Below are 17,450 nucleotides of genomic sequence, written 5' to 3'. Positions count from 1 at the left end.
TCAGTGTATATTTCAATACTATACTCAGAGGCGGCCAGAAGGCCGTTTAAGCATGGGCAGCGCCATTGAGGGCTTCCGCCATGCTTCCTTAATTTTAAAGTAGTCAAAGTACTCAACTGAGTGGGTATTCCTATGGGTAGTAGCCTCAATGGCACTGCCCATGCTGTCACAGATGCCATAATGGCACAGATAAAGATGAGTCCTCCATCTATCTCTATGGTTGTTTGACATTCATTTGAATGCAACAAGAGTTACAAGGCACTTACAGGTCACATTTCTTTAATCCTTCTAAATAAGATGTCCTGTAAACTGTGTAAAATGAATAATACAGGCAAGAAATTATGGAACATATGCACAATAAAGTATACAAGCTTCATAGCTTTACTAACACATGGATCTCATTAAGTAATGATGTGATATATTTAGTATTGATGGCAATGAAGCAAAAGTGACATTTAGGTTCCTAAAGGAAGAAAAATAAATGTATTATTTTTATGTATGTAGCTAGATACATTATAAGCAGTATATTTTATTACTTCCATGAAACATGATCATGTTCCTCATGGTGAATATAATAAATATCAATATCGTGTTCAAATGAGGACCACTTTGGAAACAAGTATTTTAATTAATACTATTGAGTGACATCCTCTGGGTCCACATTGTACATTTAGTTGTATATGTCTGTTACCCCAAATAAATAAATAAATACATGTTGGAGATGCAGTGTTCTGGCCCAAACAAGAATAAATCAAGTAAGATAGACTTCAGTCCCCCATGAAATAACACCATATATAGATTCTACAGTCCCTAGTGAGTAATCCCAACCACACTTTTATTTTGGCACCTAGAATGTTTTTTTCTCTATAAACCAATATGTGATTTATAGGTGTGTTGTGTATTGCATTTGGACCAATGGAGAGGGTGGAATAGAAAGTGTTGCTGGGCACATAGACCTCAGTCCCTCATGAAATAACACCATATATACAGTACTGGTACTTTAGATTTTACAGACCCTAGTGGGTGATCCCAACCCCACTTCTACTTTGGCACCTAGAATATTTTTTTCTCTATAAGCCAATATGTATTTCATGTACACAGTGTATTGCATTGGGAACATTTATTTGACCTTGGAATAATAGTTTAAAAATCCAAATGTAATGCAAATGGACATTTCCGAACTTCCGTGACCCGGAAATACTTGTTTTATTGTTGCTGGCGAGTCGCTTGTAGCGTTGATTCAGTATATCATCTTTGGAGCGGATTTTGTTTTGTTTGTGATCAACATCATTTTTACGTGGACAAAGCCATATTCGTTGAATCTTCAACTCTCAATCGATTGAAAATGTCTCAACTACAGTTGCTGCGTGAGTTTTTAAATGAGCGCGTAATGGCTGCTGCTGTCGACATTTTTGGGGCAGTTGAGAAAACGGTAGCTGAGTACCAAGAGGAAAATGATCGTCTACGGAGACTGCTGCGGATAGGTTCGTATGTACAACACGACCGTGTTTAGACATGTATTCTTTTCAACAGTGTTATTACGCCGCCAATGTTTTGTGATTATTGGTGTCGTAAACATGTTAGCTAACTAGTTAACGTTAGCATGTTTGACATTTCTTTGGAAATACTAGTTACTATTATCGGGTATTTTGATGTGGTTTAGCAAAATTAAAATGTAATCGGCATTTGGTCCCCAGTTAGTGGCCACCTTATTATATCTATTTAATTGTGTTAAAAAATAGACTTAAACTCAGCAAAAAAAAGAAACATCCTCCCACTGCCAACTGCGTTTATTTTCAGCAAACTTAACGTGTAAATTTTAGTATGAACATAAGATTGAACAACTGAGACAAACTGAACAAGTTCCACAGACATGTGACTAACAGAAATGGAATAATGTGTCCCTGAACAAAGGGGGGGGGGTCAAAAGTAACAGTCAGTATCTGGTGTGGCCACCAGCTGCATTAAGTACTGCAGTGCATCTCCTCCTCATGGACTGCACCAGATTTGCCAGTTTATGCTGTGAGATGTTACCCCACTTTTCGACCAAGGCACCTGCAAGTTCCCGGACATTTATGAGGGGAATGGCCCTAGCCCCACTCCCCGATCCAACAGGCCCAGACGTGCTCAATGGGATTGAGATCTGGGCTCTTCGCTGGCCATGGCAGAACACAAACATTCCTGTCTTGCAGGAAATCACTCACAGAACGAGCAGTATGGCTGGTGGCATTGTCATGCTGGAGGGTCATGTCAGTACGAGTCTGCAGGAAGAGCACCACTTGAGGGAGGAGGATGTCTTCCCTGTAACGCACAGCGTTGAGATTGCCTGCAATGACAACAAGCTCAGTCAGATGATGCTGTGACACACCGCCCCAGACCATGACGGACCCTCCACCTCCAAAACGATTCCGCTCCAGAGTACAGGCCTCGGTGTAACGCTCATTCCTTCGACGATAAACGCAAATCTGACCATCACCCATGGTGAGACAAAACCGTGACTCGTCAGTGTAGAGCACTTTTTGCCAGTCCTGTCTGGTCCAGCGACGGTGGGTTTGTGCCCATAGGCAACGTTGTTGCCGGTGATGTCTGGTGAGGACCTGCCTTACAACTGGCCTACAAGCCCTCAGTCCAGCCTCTCTCAGCCTATTGGGAACAGTCTGAGCACTGATGGAAGGATTGTGTGTCCTTGGTGTAACTCGGGCAGTTGTTGCCATCCTGTACCTGTCCAGCAGGTGTGATGTTCGGATGTACCGATCCTGGGCAGGTGTTGTTACACATGGTCTGCCACTGCGAGGATGATCACCTGTCCGTCCTGTCTCCCTGTAGTGCTGTCTTAGGCGTCTCACAGTACGGACATTGCAATTTATTCCACTGGCCACATCTGCAGTCCTCATGTCTCCTTGCAGCATGCCTAAGGCACGTTCACACAGGGAGCCTGGGCATCTTTCTTTTGGTGTTTTTCAGAGTCAATAGAAAGGCCTCTCTTAGTGTCCTAAGTTTTCATAACTGTGACCTTAATTGCCTACCGTCTGTAAGCTGTTAATGTCTTAACAACCGTTCCACAGGTGCATGTTCATTAATTGTTTATGGTTCATTGACAAGCATGGGAAACAGTGTTTAAACCTTTTACAATGAAGATCTGTGAAGTTATTTGGATTTTTAGAATTATCTTTGAAAGACGGGTCCTGAAAAAGGGACATTTCTTTTTTTTGTTGCTGAGTTTAGCTCTCTTCTCCTAAGCGTTTAATAGAAAACTGGCTAGTTGGTTTAAAAACATTTACTGACCTGTCCACCCTGCTGCGCTCTCGTGTTGACTGACTGACCTCACCAACAGCTTTTTCAGTGTTGGAAATCAAATAATGGCTTATTTGACTTATTTACCGATGTATCTTATGTTTTGACAAAGTTGATACTAGTTTAATGCTAAAATATATAGGAATATGAATGACAGACATTAAATTAAACATTAATTTCAGTGATGTGCACTGACATGAACAGTAAAACACTGTGTTGGTGTTGCAGTGATACACTTGTAATCTCAGTGAAGGAAAAACACGACATGGGATGAATAAATAGATAGATAGATATTAGATTCATAAATATATACATAAAAGCAAACAAAACAACTAAATCTCGACCTCCATCCCTATATTGTCTCACACATATGGCATTAAAAGTCCAGCTCCACCACCCCCTCTGGGTCCCACAGCACACAACAGCAGTGGGTGCAGTGCTGGCAGAAGTCACAGCACACACATGGCACCTCCGACACACGCTCCTGAGGGGAGCTTGCAGGTGGATCACGCTCCCGCAGCGGGCACAGCAATTAGTGTTTTCAGCTACTTGTATTTGAAAAACAAAGTCAAATTGATGAACGTAGAGGTATTACAACAACAATAGTATATGATACAACCCGAGAGAAGATTATGAAGTACCTGAGGGTGGTGCTATAGGTGGCGTGACAATTTTCTTTTCTCGTTAGTGTCGTGGCAAAGAACTAAAACACGGATCGGCTTTAAAACTTCTTCAGGGAAACCGACCTAATGTAACAACATGTTAGAAACAAACGCATCATTATATTTTCATCCAGATTCACATTTCTGTATTTTCCAAGCTATAGCACACACTATTTTACATACAACAGGTTGTTAAAGGACCAAAGTATTTTGTCTGCTTCGTGTTTTTGTTTTTTTGCCATGGAGAAAACAGCCCTATTAGGCAGAGCATGTTTCATGAAAAGCATTGAACTTTTTTTTACATCAATACCTCTAGAGGAAGCTGCAGGGGTTTTTGAAGGAGGTGGAAACTGGTGCTATAGATATATAAAAATAGTGTTAAACACAGCAGTCTATAAAACACAGGCATAAGAGTAACTATTTAATAATTTAACATGTTTACTTCTAGAAGTGGTGGTTTACTAGCATGGAGAAAAACTGACTGTCACAAAAACCTGGAAGTGATTTGAATTTATAATAAATAAATAAATATAAATGGACAAACTTTTTAAATAAATCGCTTTCTCTTTGGTTTATCGAGAAGTAATTGGAAATAGATTCTAGATTTTCGGTCATTTGAATTGGAATTTCAATTTACTTCTTGAATGTATTGACTTAAAGGGTCAATCTGCAATTGGTACATACATTTTCTTTAACCTTTTAAAATGAATAATATACCTATGGATTCTTGAATATAATTTATGGATGTCTTGTATCCCAACAGAACCCCAAATATATAAGCTTGTTTTATTACAGTGTTTCTAAACAATGTAATTATAAACAAACACTTTATAGCCTTAACATGTTTAAAACTGTCATTTTGATATTATAACTGGTCAGTCCTTACACCCATAGCTCTGCTCTGTCTTTGAATTTGAGAGTGGTTCCATTTAGCAAGCCTCATCCCTTTACCAAAACAGTGGCGGGGTACCTGCTTTGTTATTGTTGGAACTGCAGATTGCTCCTTTCAATTCAAATTCACTGTAACCCTGATGTCTAAAGACTGGATAACCTTTGCCCCCTCTCATTCCCTCCAGATTCCTTGCAGCTCTCTCTCGCTGTCTCTGAAGAGGAGGTTCTCCCTGAGCATCAGCATTGTGAGCAGGAGTGGAGCTTCAGTCTGGGACAGGAGAACACTGATGCCACACAGATTAAAGAGGAAGAGGAGCAAATCAGTCAGGAGGAAGAACGGCTTCAAGACCTCTGTGATACCAAAAATGCCACTTTCACTCCTGCCTGTGTGACAAGTAAATGTGATCAGGTGGACCCCTTGACTCCTCAAATCCAGGCTTTGGAGAACCGAGAGTGTGACACGAAACAAGTGAATCTCACACCTTTTGGTACTGTGACTCAGCTAAAGGCTCTCAACATTCCATGTGACCCTCCAAATAATCACAACAATGCATCCAGCCACAGCACAGCTGAAAGCAGCCCAACATTAGATCCCAGCCTACCATTGACTCACAACCCACCATTTAAGAAACACAGATCCAAACCCAGCAACACAGCTATAAAAACTCTCCGCTGCTGTGACTGTGGTGAAACATTTGCTCTAAAAGCTGACCTGCAGATGCATGTGACTCTCGCCAAGGAGCAACCCCGTGAATGCCAATTCTGCAAAAATGTCTACAGATCTACCTGTAAACTGAAGGCCCATGTCAGACTGTGTCACGATGGGAAAACCAGCACCTGCCCCTATTTTGGAAAGACCTTCAAACTAGAAGGAGATCTGTCCAAGCACATGATTCACACAGGAGAGAAACGATTTAGCTGTGGTGACTGTGGGAAGATCTTTAATCGCAAGGGGAATCTAACCCAACATATACTGACTCACACAGGGGAGAAATCATTTAGTTGTGGTGACTGTGGGAAAAGCTTCAGTCTGAAGAGGAACCTAACCGAACATGTTCGGACTCACACAGGAGAGAAACCATTTAGCTGTAGTGACTGTGGGAAGAGCTTCAAACAGAAGGGACACCTAACCATGCATAAACTGACTCACACAGGAGAGAAACCATTTAGCTGTGGTGACTGTGGGAAGAGTTTCAATCGCAAGCAGCCCCTAAACATGCATAAACTGACTCACACAGGAGAGAAACCATTTAGCTGTGATGACTGTGGGAAAAGTTTTAATTTGAAGGACTCCCTAAAGAAACACAAATTTACTCACACAGGAGAGAAACCCTTTAGTTGTGGTGACTGTGGGAAAAGCTTCTATCAGAAGGGGCACCTGAACGTGCACAAACGGACTCATACTGATTCACACAAGAGAGAAACCATTTAGAGAAACCATTTAGCTGTGGGAAAAGCTTTAGTGTCAAGGGAAACCTAACCATGCACAAACTGACTGCTGCTCAGGCTAGGATTCCGTCGTAAGTAGAGGTCGGCCGATTATGATTTTTCAACGCCGATACCGATAATTGGAGGACCAAAAAAAGCTGTTGCCGATTTAAAATAACAATTTTTGAAAGCTTTTAAAAAATTTTTTTTTTTACATTTATTTGTAATAATGACAATTACAACAATACTGAATGAACACTTATTTTCACTTAATATAATAGATCAATAAAATCAATTTAGCCTCAAATAAATAAGGAAGCATGTTCAATTTGGTTTAAATGATGTAAAAACAAAGTGTTGGAGAAGAAAGTAAAATAATGTGCCATGTAATGCAATATGTGCCATGTAAGAAAGCTAACGTTTAAGTTCCTTGCTCAGAACATGAGAACATATGAAAGCTGGTGCTTCCTTTTAACATGAGTCTTCAATATTCCCAGGTAAGACGTTTTAGGTTGTAGTTATTATAGGACTATTTCTCTCTATACCATTTGTATTTCATTAACCTTTGACTATTGGATGTTCTTATAGGCACTTTAGTATTGCCAGTGTAACAGTATAGCTTCCGTCCCTCTCCTCGCCCCTACCTGGGCTCGAACCAGGAACACAACGACAACAGCCATCCTCGAAGCAGCGTTACCCATGCAGAGCAAGGGGAATAACTACTCCAAGTCTCAGAGCGAGTGACGTTTGAAACGCTATTAGCGAGCACCCCGCTAACTAGCTAGCCATTTCACATTGGTTACAGCAGCCTAATCTCGGGAGTTGATAGGCTTGAAGTCATAAACAGCTGCTGGTAAAACGCACGAAAGTGCTGTTTGAATGAATGCTTACGAGCCTGCTGCTGCCTACCATCGCTCAGTCAGACTGCTCTATCAAATCATAGACTTAGTTATAACATAATAACACACAGAAATACGAGCCTTAGGTCATTAATATGGCCGAATCTGGAAACTATCATCTCGAAAACAAGACGTTTATTCTTTCAGTAAAATATTCCGTATTTTATCTAACGAGTGGCATCCATAAGTGTAAATATTCCTGTTACTTTGCACAACCTTCAATGTTATGTCATAATTACGTAAAATTCTGGCAAATTAGTTCGCAATGCCCAAACTGTTGCATATACCCTGACTCTGCGTGCATTGAACGCAAGAGAAGTGACACAATTTCACCTGGTTAATATTGCCTGCTAACCTCATTGATGTTTATGGTTAGGTACACATTGGACCAACGACAGTCCTTTTTCACAAATACGCACCGCATCGATTATATGCAATGCAGGACACGCTAGATTAACTAGTAATATCATCAACCATGTGTAGTTAACTAGTTATTATGATTAATTGATTGATTTGGTTTTTTATACGATAAGTTTAATGCTAGCTAGCAACTTACTTTGGCTTACTGCATTCGCGTAACAGGCAGTTTCCTCGTGGAGTGCAATGTAATCAGGTGGTTAGAGCGTTGGACTAAGGTTGCAAGATTGAATCCCCTGAGCTGACAAGGTAAAAATCTGTCGTTCTGCCCCTGAACGAGGCAGTTAACCCACCGTTCCTAGGCAGTCATTGAAAATAAGAATGTGTTCTTAACTGACTTGCCTAGTCAAATAAAGATTAAATAAAGGTGTAAAAAAAAATTATAAAAATAATAATCAGCCAAATCGGCTTCCAAAAGCACCGATTTCCGATTGTTATGAAAACTTGAAATCGGCCCTAATTAATCGGCCATTCCGATTAATCGGTCGACCTCTAGTCGCAAGGTTCAGCTGCTGAAACATATGAATAAAGTCCACAAGGAAAGAGAACAGGACTAAAACAGAAATACAATTGGGAGAGCTCTTCTGTTGACATTTATTTGGATTACAATTGTCCTTGAGGCAGAACTGAGCAATTTCCTCTAGATGGGCCAGCTGCAAAGTCAGAATTGGCTATATTGTAAAAATGTATGAAAACAAAAATGTAAGGTTAGCTTTAAAATCAGATTGTATGACTTTGTGGCTGTGCCAGCTAGTGACCACTCTGCAGAGCTGCCTCCAGAATAAGATACATGATGGAAAAAACACTAATCTGCATCAGAAGATGGAAATTTAAAAGTCAGGGTTTGGTCACAGAAAGGAAAGTAAACTCTGCATAATACATGCTCTAGATGTACTTTTGTAAAACGTACTATGGGGCTAATGAGAGCGAATAATTCGAAACATAACAAATTGTTTTAAATAGGCTGTGTAAATACACTTTACAGGCACCATAATTGCTTCCTGTGGGCATATAATATTAAAACAAAGCTGACTATGGAGAGTTTTACATACATACACACTTTTCACAGTAGCTGGACAAAGATCTAATATAAAGGGAGCTTGTCCATTCACCATTTTACTGCTTCCAAATATAACGTTTTATACACAGTACCAGTCAAAAGTTTGGACACACCTACTCATTCCAGGGTTTTGCTTTATTTTTTACTATTTTCTACATTGTAGAATAATTAGTGAAGACATCAAAACTATGAAATAACACATGGAATCATGTAGTAACCAAAAAAGTGATAAACAGATCAAAATATATTTGAGTTTCTTCAAAGTACCCACCCTTTGCCTTGATGACAGCTTTGCACAATCTTGGCATTCTCTCAACCAGCTTCATGAGGTAGTCTCCTGGAATGCATTTCAATTAACAGGTGTGCCTTGTTAAAAGTGAATTTGTGGAATTTCTTTCCTTAATGCGTTTGAGCCAATCAGTTGTGTTGTGACAAGGTAGGGGTGGAATACAGAAGATAGCCCTATTTGGTAAAAGATCAAATCAAATCAAATTTTATTTGTCACATACACATGGTTAGCAGATGTTAATGCGAGTGTAGCGAAATGCTTGTGCTTCTAGTTCCGACAATGCAGTAATAACCAACAAGTAATCTAACTAACAATTCCAAAACTACTGTCTTATACACAGTGTAAGGGGATAAAGAATATGTACATAAGGATATATGAATGAGTGATGGTACAGGGCAGCATACAGTAGATGGTATCGAGTACAGTATATACATATGAGATGAGTATGTAGACAAAGTAAACAAAGTGGCATAGTTAAAGTGGCTAGTGATACATGTATTACATAAGGATGCAGTCGATGATATAGAGTACAGTATATACGTATGCATATGAGATCAATAATGTAGGGTAAGTAACATTATATAAGGTAGCATTGTTTAAAGTGGCTAGTGATATATTTACATCATTTCCCATCAATTCCCATTATTAAAGTGGCTGGAGTTGGGTCAATGTCAGTGTGTTGGCAGCAGCCACTCAATGTTAGTGGTGGCTGTTTAACAGTCTGATGGCCTTGAGATAGAAGCTGTTTTTCAGTCTCTCGGTCCCAGCTTTGATGCACCTGTACTGACCTCGCCTTCTGGATGATAGCGGGGTGAACAGGCAGTGGCTCGGGTGGTTGATGTCCTTGATGATCTTTATGGCCTTCCTGTAACATCGGGTGGTGTAGGTGTCCTGGAGGGCAGGTAGTTTACCCCCGGTGATGCGTTGTGCAGACCTCACTACCCTCTGGAGAGCCTTACGGTTGAGGGCGGAGCAGTTGCCGTACCAGGCGGTGATACAGCCCGCCAGGATGCTCTCGATTGTGCATCTGTAGAAGTTTGTGAGTGCTTTTGGTGACAAGCCGAATTTCTTCAGCCTCCTGAGGTTGAAGAGGCGCTGCTGCGCCTTCTTCACGACGCTGTCTGTGTGAGTGGACCAATTCAGTTTGTCTGTGATGTGTATGCCGAGGAACTTAAAACTTGCTACCCTCTCCACTACTGTTCCATCGATGTGGATAGGGGGGTGTTCCCTCTGCTGTTTCCTGAAGTCCACAATCATCTCCTTAGTTTTGTTGACGTTGAGTGTGAGGTTATTTTCCTGACACCACACTCCGAGGGCCCTCACCTCCTCCCTGTAGGCCGTCTCGTCGTTGTTGGTAATCAAGCCTACCACTGTTGTGTTGTCCGCAAACTTGATGATTGAGTTGGAGGCGTGCGTGGCCACGCAGTCGTGGGTGAACAGGGAGTACAGGAGAGGGCTCAGAACGCACCCTTGTGGGGCCCCCGTGTTGAGGATCAGCGGGGAGGAGATGTTGTTGCCTACCCTCACCACCTGGGGACGGCCCGTCAGGAAGTCCAGTACCCAGTTGCACAGGGCGGGGTCGAGACCCAGGGTCTCGAGCTTGATGACGAGCTTGGAGGGTACTATGGTGTTGAATGCCGAGCTGTAGTCGATGAACAGCATTCTCACATAGGTATTCCTCTTGTCCAGATGGGTTAGGGCAGTGTGGTTGAGATTGCATCGTCTGTGGACCTATTTGGGCGGTAAGCAAATTGGAGTGGGTCTAGGGTGTCAGGTAGGGTGGAGGTGATATGGTCCTTGACTAGTCTCTCAAAGCACTTCATGATGACGGAAGTGAGTGCTACGGGGCGGTAGTCGTTTAGCTCAGTTACCTTATCTTTCTTGGGAACAGGAACAATGGTGGCCCTCTTGAAGCATGTGGGAACAGCAGACTGGTATAGGGATTGATTGAATATGTCCGTAAACACACCGGCCAGCTGGTCTGCGCATGCTCTGAGGGCGCGGCTGGGGATGCCGTCTGGGCCTGCAGCCTTGCGAGGGTTAACACGTTTAAATGTCTTACTCACCTCGGCTGCAGTGAAGGAGAGACCGCATGTTTTCGTTGCAGGCCGTGTCAGTGGCACTATTGTCCTCAAAGGGGGCAAAAAAGTTATTTAGTCTGCCTGGGAGCAAGACATCCTGGTCCGTGACAAGTCCATATTATGGCAAGAACAGCTCAAATAACCAAAGAGAAATGACAGTCCATCATTACTTAAAGGCATGAAGGTAAGTCAATGCAGAAAATGTCAAGAACTTTGAAAGTTTCTTCAAGTGCAGTCGCAAAAACCATCAAACGCTATTATGAAACCGTCTCTCATGAGGACCGCCACAGGAAAGGAAGATCCAGAGTTACCTCTGCTGCAGGTGATAAGTTCATGAGTAACCAGCCTCTGAAATTGCAGCCCAAATAAATGCTTCACAGAGTTCAAGTAACAAACACATCTCAACATCAACTGTTGAGAGGAGACTGCCTAAATCAGGCTTTCATGGTTGAATTGCTGCAAAGAAACCACTACTAATAGACACCAATAAGAAGAGACTTGCCTGAAACATGAGCAATGGACATTAGATCGGTGGAAATCTGTCCTTTGGTCTGATGAAACCAAATTTGAGATTTTTGGTTCCAACTGCTGTGTCTTTGTGAGATGCAGAGTAGGTGAACGGATGATCTCGACGTGTGGTTCCCACCGAAAAGCATGGAGGAGGTGTGATGGTGTGGGGGTGCTTTTCTGGTGACACTGTCTGTGATTTATTTAGAGTTCAAGGCGCGCTTTCCCTGCATGGCTACCACAGCATTCTGCAGCAATACGCCATCCCATCTGGTTTGGGGTTATGTGGGAACTCTAAGACTGTTGGAAAATAATTCCTGGTTGAGAGAATGCCAAGAGTGTGCAAAGTAGTCATCAAAGCAAAGTGTGCCTAATTTGATTTGTTTAACACTATTTTGGTTACTACATGATTCCATATGTGTTGTTTCATAGTTTGTCTTCACTATTATTCTACAATGTAGAAAATAGTACAAATAAAGAAAAACCCTTGAATGAGTATGTAAGACTATTTTAAGATGATACACAATGCAGAGGACTAGAGGTCAATAGGGAATTAACGATCAATGGAAATAGTTGTTTTTCAGTTCAACATCTGGTTAGAATCTGGCAAGATCTCATTGGGCTGAATTGACTATACATTGAGCCTGAAACAGGATACTTGTTATTTGGCCATTGGCCCAATTTTACTGCAAGGAATTCTAATTGGTTAACCACAGACTAGGGTTGGGGGTTATAAATGACATCTTGTCCCTTTTGTTCTGTGGAGAGTCACTGAGGACAGGGAAGAATGATAATCTACTTCTCAGCATAACAACCATGATCTGTTCTCTTTGAATAAACCTATTTTTTTCCTCCCTCCCCCTGATTTGCTTTGGGGTCTGTGTTACTGAAGAGTAACATCAACTGCTAACAAGTAGGTGTCCAAACTTTTGACTGGCACTGTACAAATTGGAAACATCTTACAGATCGCATTCACACTTCTCCAGAAGTTTAATCATTCTAATAAGTTTGCTTGTATTTTGTTTACTTTGGTTTTAATAAATCTTTTTTTTTGTTTTTACAACAGTAAATACATGTCAAATGTAATGATATCATAAAATCGGCAGCATTAAAAAAAGACGTGACGCATGTTGCTGTTGAACCAGCCTTCGTTATAGTAGGCCTATGGTAAGGGTAGCCTACGGAGGGCTTGGGCTTTAAAAATGTTAAACGGAAAATAAACTATTGTTGCAGGAAAATACCTTCTAAACGAGGTTCACATCTCTAGTTTCACGATGGGCATGGAATAGATCATATAGGCGTTTTCATGCAAGTCCAAAGCATGGCTAAAATAACGTAGGCCTGCCTACAATACATAGCTAAAACGGGAATGCCAGCTCACTGTTTTGCTCCTCTGAAATTAGATATTTTAAGCTTTGGTGACGTAAGATTGATTTTCCCAGCGGACACGTGAGCAAAACACTTTATCGGAGGTCTTGACTAGCCTACGTGATTACATTGGGCAGGACAAAAAAGAAACGGACTTCACTCAGCGGAGGGGAGGCTATGCTTGGGTTTTAACCAAATAAAACAAAATGGGGGAAAAACATGATTTATGTTTCTAAATACGAAGTATACACAAATCACCAAATATCATATTGTTCCATGTGCATTTGGAAACTATACACACCCCTTGTACTTTTTTCACATTTAGTTACGTTTCAGCCTTATTCTAAAATGGATTAAACCGTTCTTTTTCCATTCTCCTCAATCTACACACTATCCCATAATGACAAAGCAAAAACAAGATTTCAGAATTTTTGTCAAATGTATTAAAAATAACATTTACAGAAGTATTCAGACCCTTTACTCAGTACTTTATTGAAGCACCTTTGGCAGCGATTACAGCCTAGAGTATTCTTGGGTATGAGACTACAAGCTTGGCACACCTGTATTTGGGGAGTTTCCCCCCATTCTTTGAAGATCCTCTCAAGCTCTGTCAGTTTGAATTGGGAGCGTCACTGCACAGCTATTTTCAGGTCTCTCCAGAGCTGTTCGATCTGGTTCAAGTCCGGGCTCTGGCTGGGCCACGCAAGGACATTCAGAGACTTGTCCCGAAGCCACTCCTGCATTGTCTTGGCTATGTGCTTATGGTCATTGTCCTGTTGGAAGGTGAACCTTTGCCCCAGTCTGAGGTCCTGAGCGCTCTGGAGCAGGTTTTCATCAAGGATCTCTGTACTTTGCACCGTTCATCTTTCCCTCGATCCTGACTAGTCTCCCAGTCCCCGCCGCTGAAAAACATCCCCACTGCATGATGCTGCCACTACCATGCATCACCGTAAGGATGGTGCCAGGTTTCTTTCAGACGTGATGCTTGGCATTCAGGCCAAAGAGTTCAATGTTGGTTTCATCTGACCAGAGAATCTTGTTTCTCATGGACTGAGTCCTTTAGGTGCCTTTTTGGCAAACTCCAAGCGGGCTGTCATGTGCTTTTACTGAGGAGTGGCTTCCGTCTGGCCAGTACCATAAAGGCATGATTGTTGGAGTGCTGCAGAGATGGTTGTCCTTCTGGAAAGTTCTCCCATCTCCACAGAGGATCTATGTCAGAGTGACCATTGGGTTCTCGGTCACCTCCCTGACCAAGGCCCAACTCCCCCGATTGCTCAGTTTGCCTGGTCGGCCAGCTCTAGGAAGAGTCTTGGTAGTTCCAAACTTCTTCCATTTAAGAATGATGGAGGCCACTGTGTTCTTGGGGACTTTCAATGCTGCATGTTTTGGTACCCTTCCCCAGATCTGTGCCACGACACAATCCTGTCTCGGGGCTCTACGGACAATTCCTTCGACCTCATGGCTTGGTTTTTGCTCTGACATGCACTGTCAACTGTGGAACGTATATAGACAGGTCTGTTCATTTCCAAATCATGTTCAATATATTGAATTTACCACAGGTGGAGTCCAATCAAGTTGTAGAAACATCTCAAGGATGATCAACGGAAACAGGATGAACCTATAGCAAAGGATCTAAATACTTATGTACATAAAGTATCGTTTAAATATTTTAAATCTGCAAACATTTCTAAAAACCTGTTTGCTTTGTAATTATGGGGTATTGTGTGTAGATATGTTTTAATTATTATTTTTATATATACATTTTAGAATAAGGCTGTAACGTAACAATGTGGAAAAAGTCAAGGGGTTTGAATACTTTCCGAATGCACTGTATGTGCAGTGTGCATCACGGCTGGATAGGCTGTGTTTCCGCTGTCAATATTCCTGCCATAAACAATTGCATTACCACTAAAAACAGCTTTTGGTTGGTCTTAAATATCCCTATCAGCGCTAACTGAGATTAGCACTTTGGATCATGTTTTTAAGAACACGTCTCAAATATTTAAACCCCTCCCATCTGAGCCCAAGCGAGCTGATGTTAGACATGTAGATTACCTGGCGTTAGGGCTGGAAAATGCCATTGGGCCTGTTTTTATGAGGAAATTGCAAACTAAAGTGCATTTTACACTAGCTCCACCAGAACACCAGCCCAATATAGAGCCCTATGTGATAAAACAAGCAACGTATAGTGTAGAGAATCATTGTACCATCTAAACAGCTGTGAAATATCCCAAAATATTGTATTTTCAACAAAACCGAAAGTAAAATACACAAACTGAACTTAAGAACGGAAGCATAGAAATAGCTTACATCTACCGCTTTTTAGACTTGCTTTCAATGAGTGACACATTTTATAACTCAAATTTCTATGCGAATTTGGTCGGGTCACCCAAAAAGTTAAATATTGCTGCTTCAAATTTTTTCTCCATATGTATTTAGTGATCCCGAGTGGCGCAGTGGTCTACGGCACTGCATTTCGGTGCTAGAGGCGTCACTACAGACCCTGGTTCGATTCCATGCTGGATCACAACCTGCCATGATTGGGAGTCCCATAGGGCGGCGCGCAATTGGCCCAGTGTCGTTAGGGGTAGGCCGTCATTGTAAATAAGAATCTGTTTCTTAACTGACTTGCCTAGTTAAATAAAGGTTAAGTAAAAATGGCACCATTCTCCGTGCACTCTAATTTTATAAACTGGTAAGAGATATTGATCAGAGCGTTTTATGATTGCTGAAGACAAATGTGAAGCAAACTCAAAGCAAATCAACTTGAATGGTATTTCTGCCCCTTTCCCACAATGTATGGAATGCTGTGCCATTATGAGGAATTGTAATTGTATGCTCTTATAACTTACAGGACTACTATTAATGTACACTATTTTCCCTATTATAATTACATGGTACAATGCTTCAAACATTACCATTTGAAGAACTGAATGTGGTAACCTTTAGAATGACCCATTGTTTTCTTTTGTGCATAAAGGCTCTGCAACTGTATTTTTCCTTGACGTAGCCTAGGATTCATGAATACTTCCCTTAAGAGGTACACTCATACACTCCCAGCCGTTCACTGTGCTCCTCTGACACTGGCCTCCTGCACTCATACACTCCCACCCGTTCACTGTGCTCCTCTGACACTGGCCTCCTGCACTCATACACTCCCAGCCGTTCACTGTGCTCCTCTGACACTGGCCTCCTGCACTCATACACTCCCACCCGTTTACTGCGCTCCTCTGACACTGGCCTCCTGCACCCATACGCTCCCACCCGTTCACTGCGCTCCTCTGACACTGGCCTCCTGCACTCATACACTCCCACCCGTTCACTGCTCTCCTCTGACACTGGCCTCCTGCACCCATACACTCCCACCCGTTCACTGCTCTCCTCTGACACTGGCCTCCTGCACCCATACACTCCCACCCGTTCACTGCGCTCCTCTGACACTGGCCTCCTGCACCCATACACTCCCACCCGTTCACTGCTCTCCTCTGACACTGGCCTCCCAACCATCCCTCGTACCAGACCTTGCTCCATGGAAGACCGACCGTGCATTTAGTAGTGCAGCCACCAATTCTGCAACTCCCTTCCTCTCCATCTCAGAACCTCACAATCCATACACACATTCAAGTCCACACTAAAGACACATCTTCACACAGGCTTAACTGTTGTCTTAGCATTTTCTGTCTAGTTTAAATGGTTAGTTATTTTCTTATGTTTCGTGTACTTTTATACACTTGCTTATTTTAATGTGTGATTTTTTTTTTTTTTTTATCCCTTTTTAAAAATGTGCTGATTCTCGCTATGGGCTCTATTCAATCCCTCTCGCTGAAGCGTTACAGATTGTATGATAGATATTTAAAGGTAATTTCTGATTTGAGCCGACATCTGCAGCGTTTACCCTGAATGCAGTCGCCGCGAATGCGGGAACATTACCTTTAAATTTCAATCACGCCGTAACGCTGAACTTACGCAATAAGGATCAAATACAGCCCTATTTTAAAGTGACTTTGGGTGTCTTGAAAAGTGCTTAAAATACAAATGATTATTATGTAATGATTTACAGTCGACTCCTGGTAAGGGCATTTTGTATAAGTGCAAACTCGAGGCTCTATTCAGTCCGTATCGTGGAAGTTCAGCGTAACAGGGCGATTGAAATGTAAAGGCAATGTTAGCTGAGACTGCGTTCACTGTAAATGATGTATATTTCAGCTCAGTCAGAAAGGACCTTTTAAAAGTATACCGCTTAATCTGTAAGACTTCAGCAATGCAGATTGAATAGAGCCCTCTGTGTCAAGTGCATTACACCGTTTTACCAGTTCCAATTCAATGACATTCATCGTTATTGATATCTGCATTCCCTGATTTAGCACACACTGTCACTTCAGTCCTAAACCAGTTTTTCAGGAGTCACCTGTGTTACAATGGGCTTGTTTGTGTGGAAAGGCCGAATCATCCGACTGCAGCCGAAAGTCGGACACTGATGTGGTTTCCAACAGCAAGGCTCAGTGTAACATGGCAGTGTTTCCATAAACATGTCTCCAAACCCCCATGTCACAC

At 41.9% G+C, this 17,450-nt stretch overlaps 1 protein-coding gene across 1 annotated transcript; it reads left to right on the top strand.

Annotated features, from left to right (window-relative positions):
• The first annotated feature begins 1,222 nt into the window (after positions 1–1,222).
• LOC115129718 (gastrula zinc finger protein XlCGF46.1-like) lies at positions 1,223–6,817 on the top strand. Its single transcript, XM_029660378.2, has 2 exons — positions 1,223–1,484; positions 5,033–6,817. The coding sequence occupies exons 1-2, from the start codon at positions 1,346–1,348 to the stop codon at positions 6,277–6,279; spliced, it is 1,386 nt and encodes a 461-aa protein (XP_029516238.1). The 5' UTR covers positions 1,223–1,345; the 3' UTR covers positions 6,280–6,817.
• The last annotated feature ends 10,633 nt before the right edge of the window (positions 6,818–17,450 follow it).

The sequence above is a fragment of the Oncorhynchus nerka genome, linkage group LG5, assembly GCF_034236695.1.
Source record: "Oncorhynchus nerka isolate Pitt River linkage group LG5, Oner_Uvic_2.0, whole genome shotgun sequence".
Classification (NCBI taxonomy): Eukaryota; Metazoa; Chordata; class Actinopteri; order Salmoniformes; family Salmonidae; genus Oncorhynchus; species Oncorhynchus nerka.
This window is presented reverse-complemented; position numbering and strand designations above follow the sequence as displayed.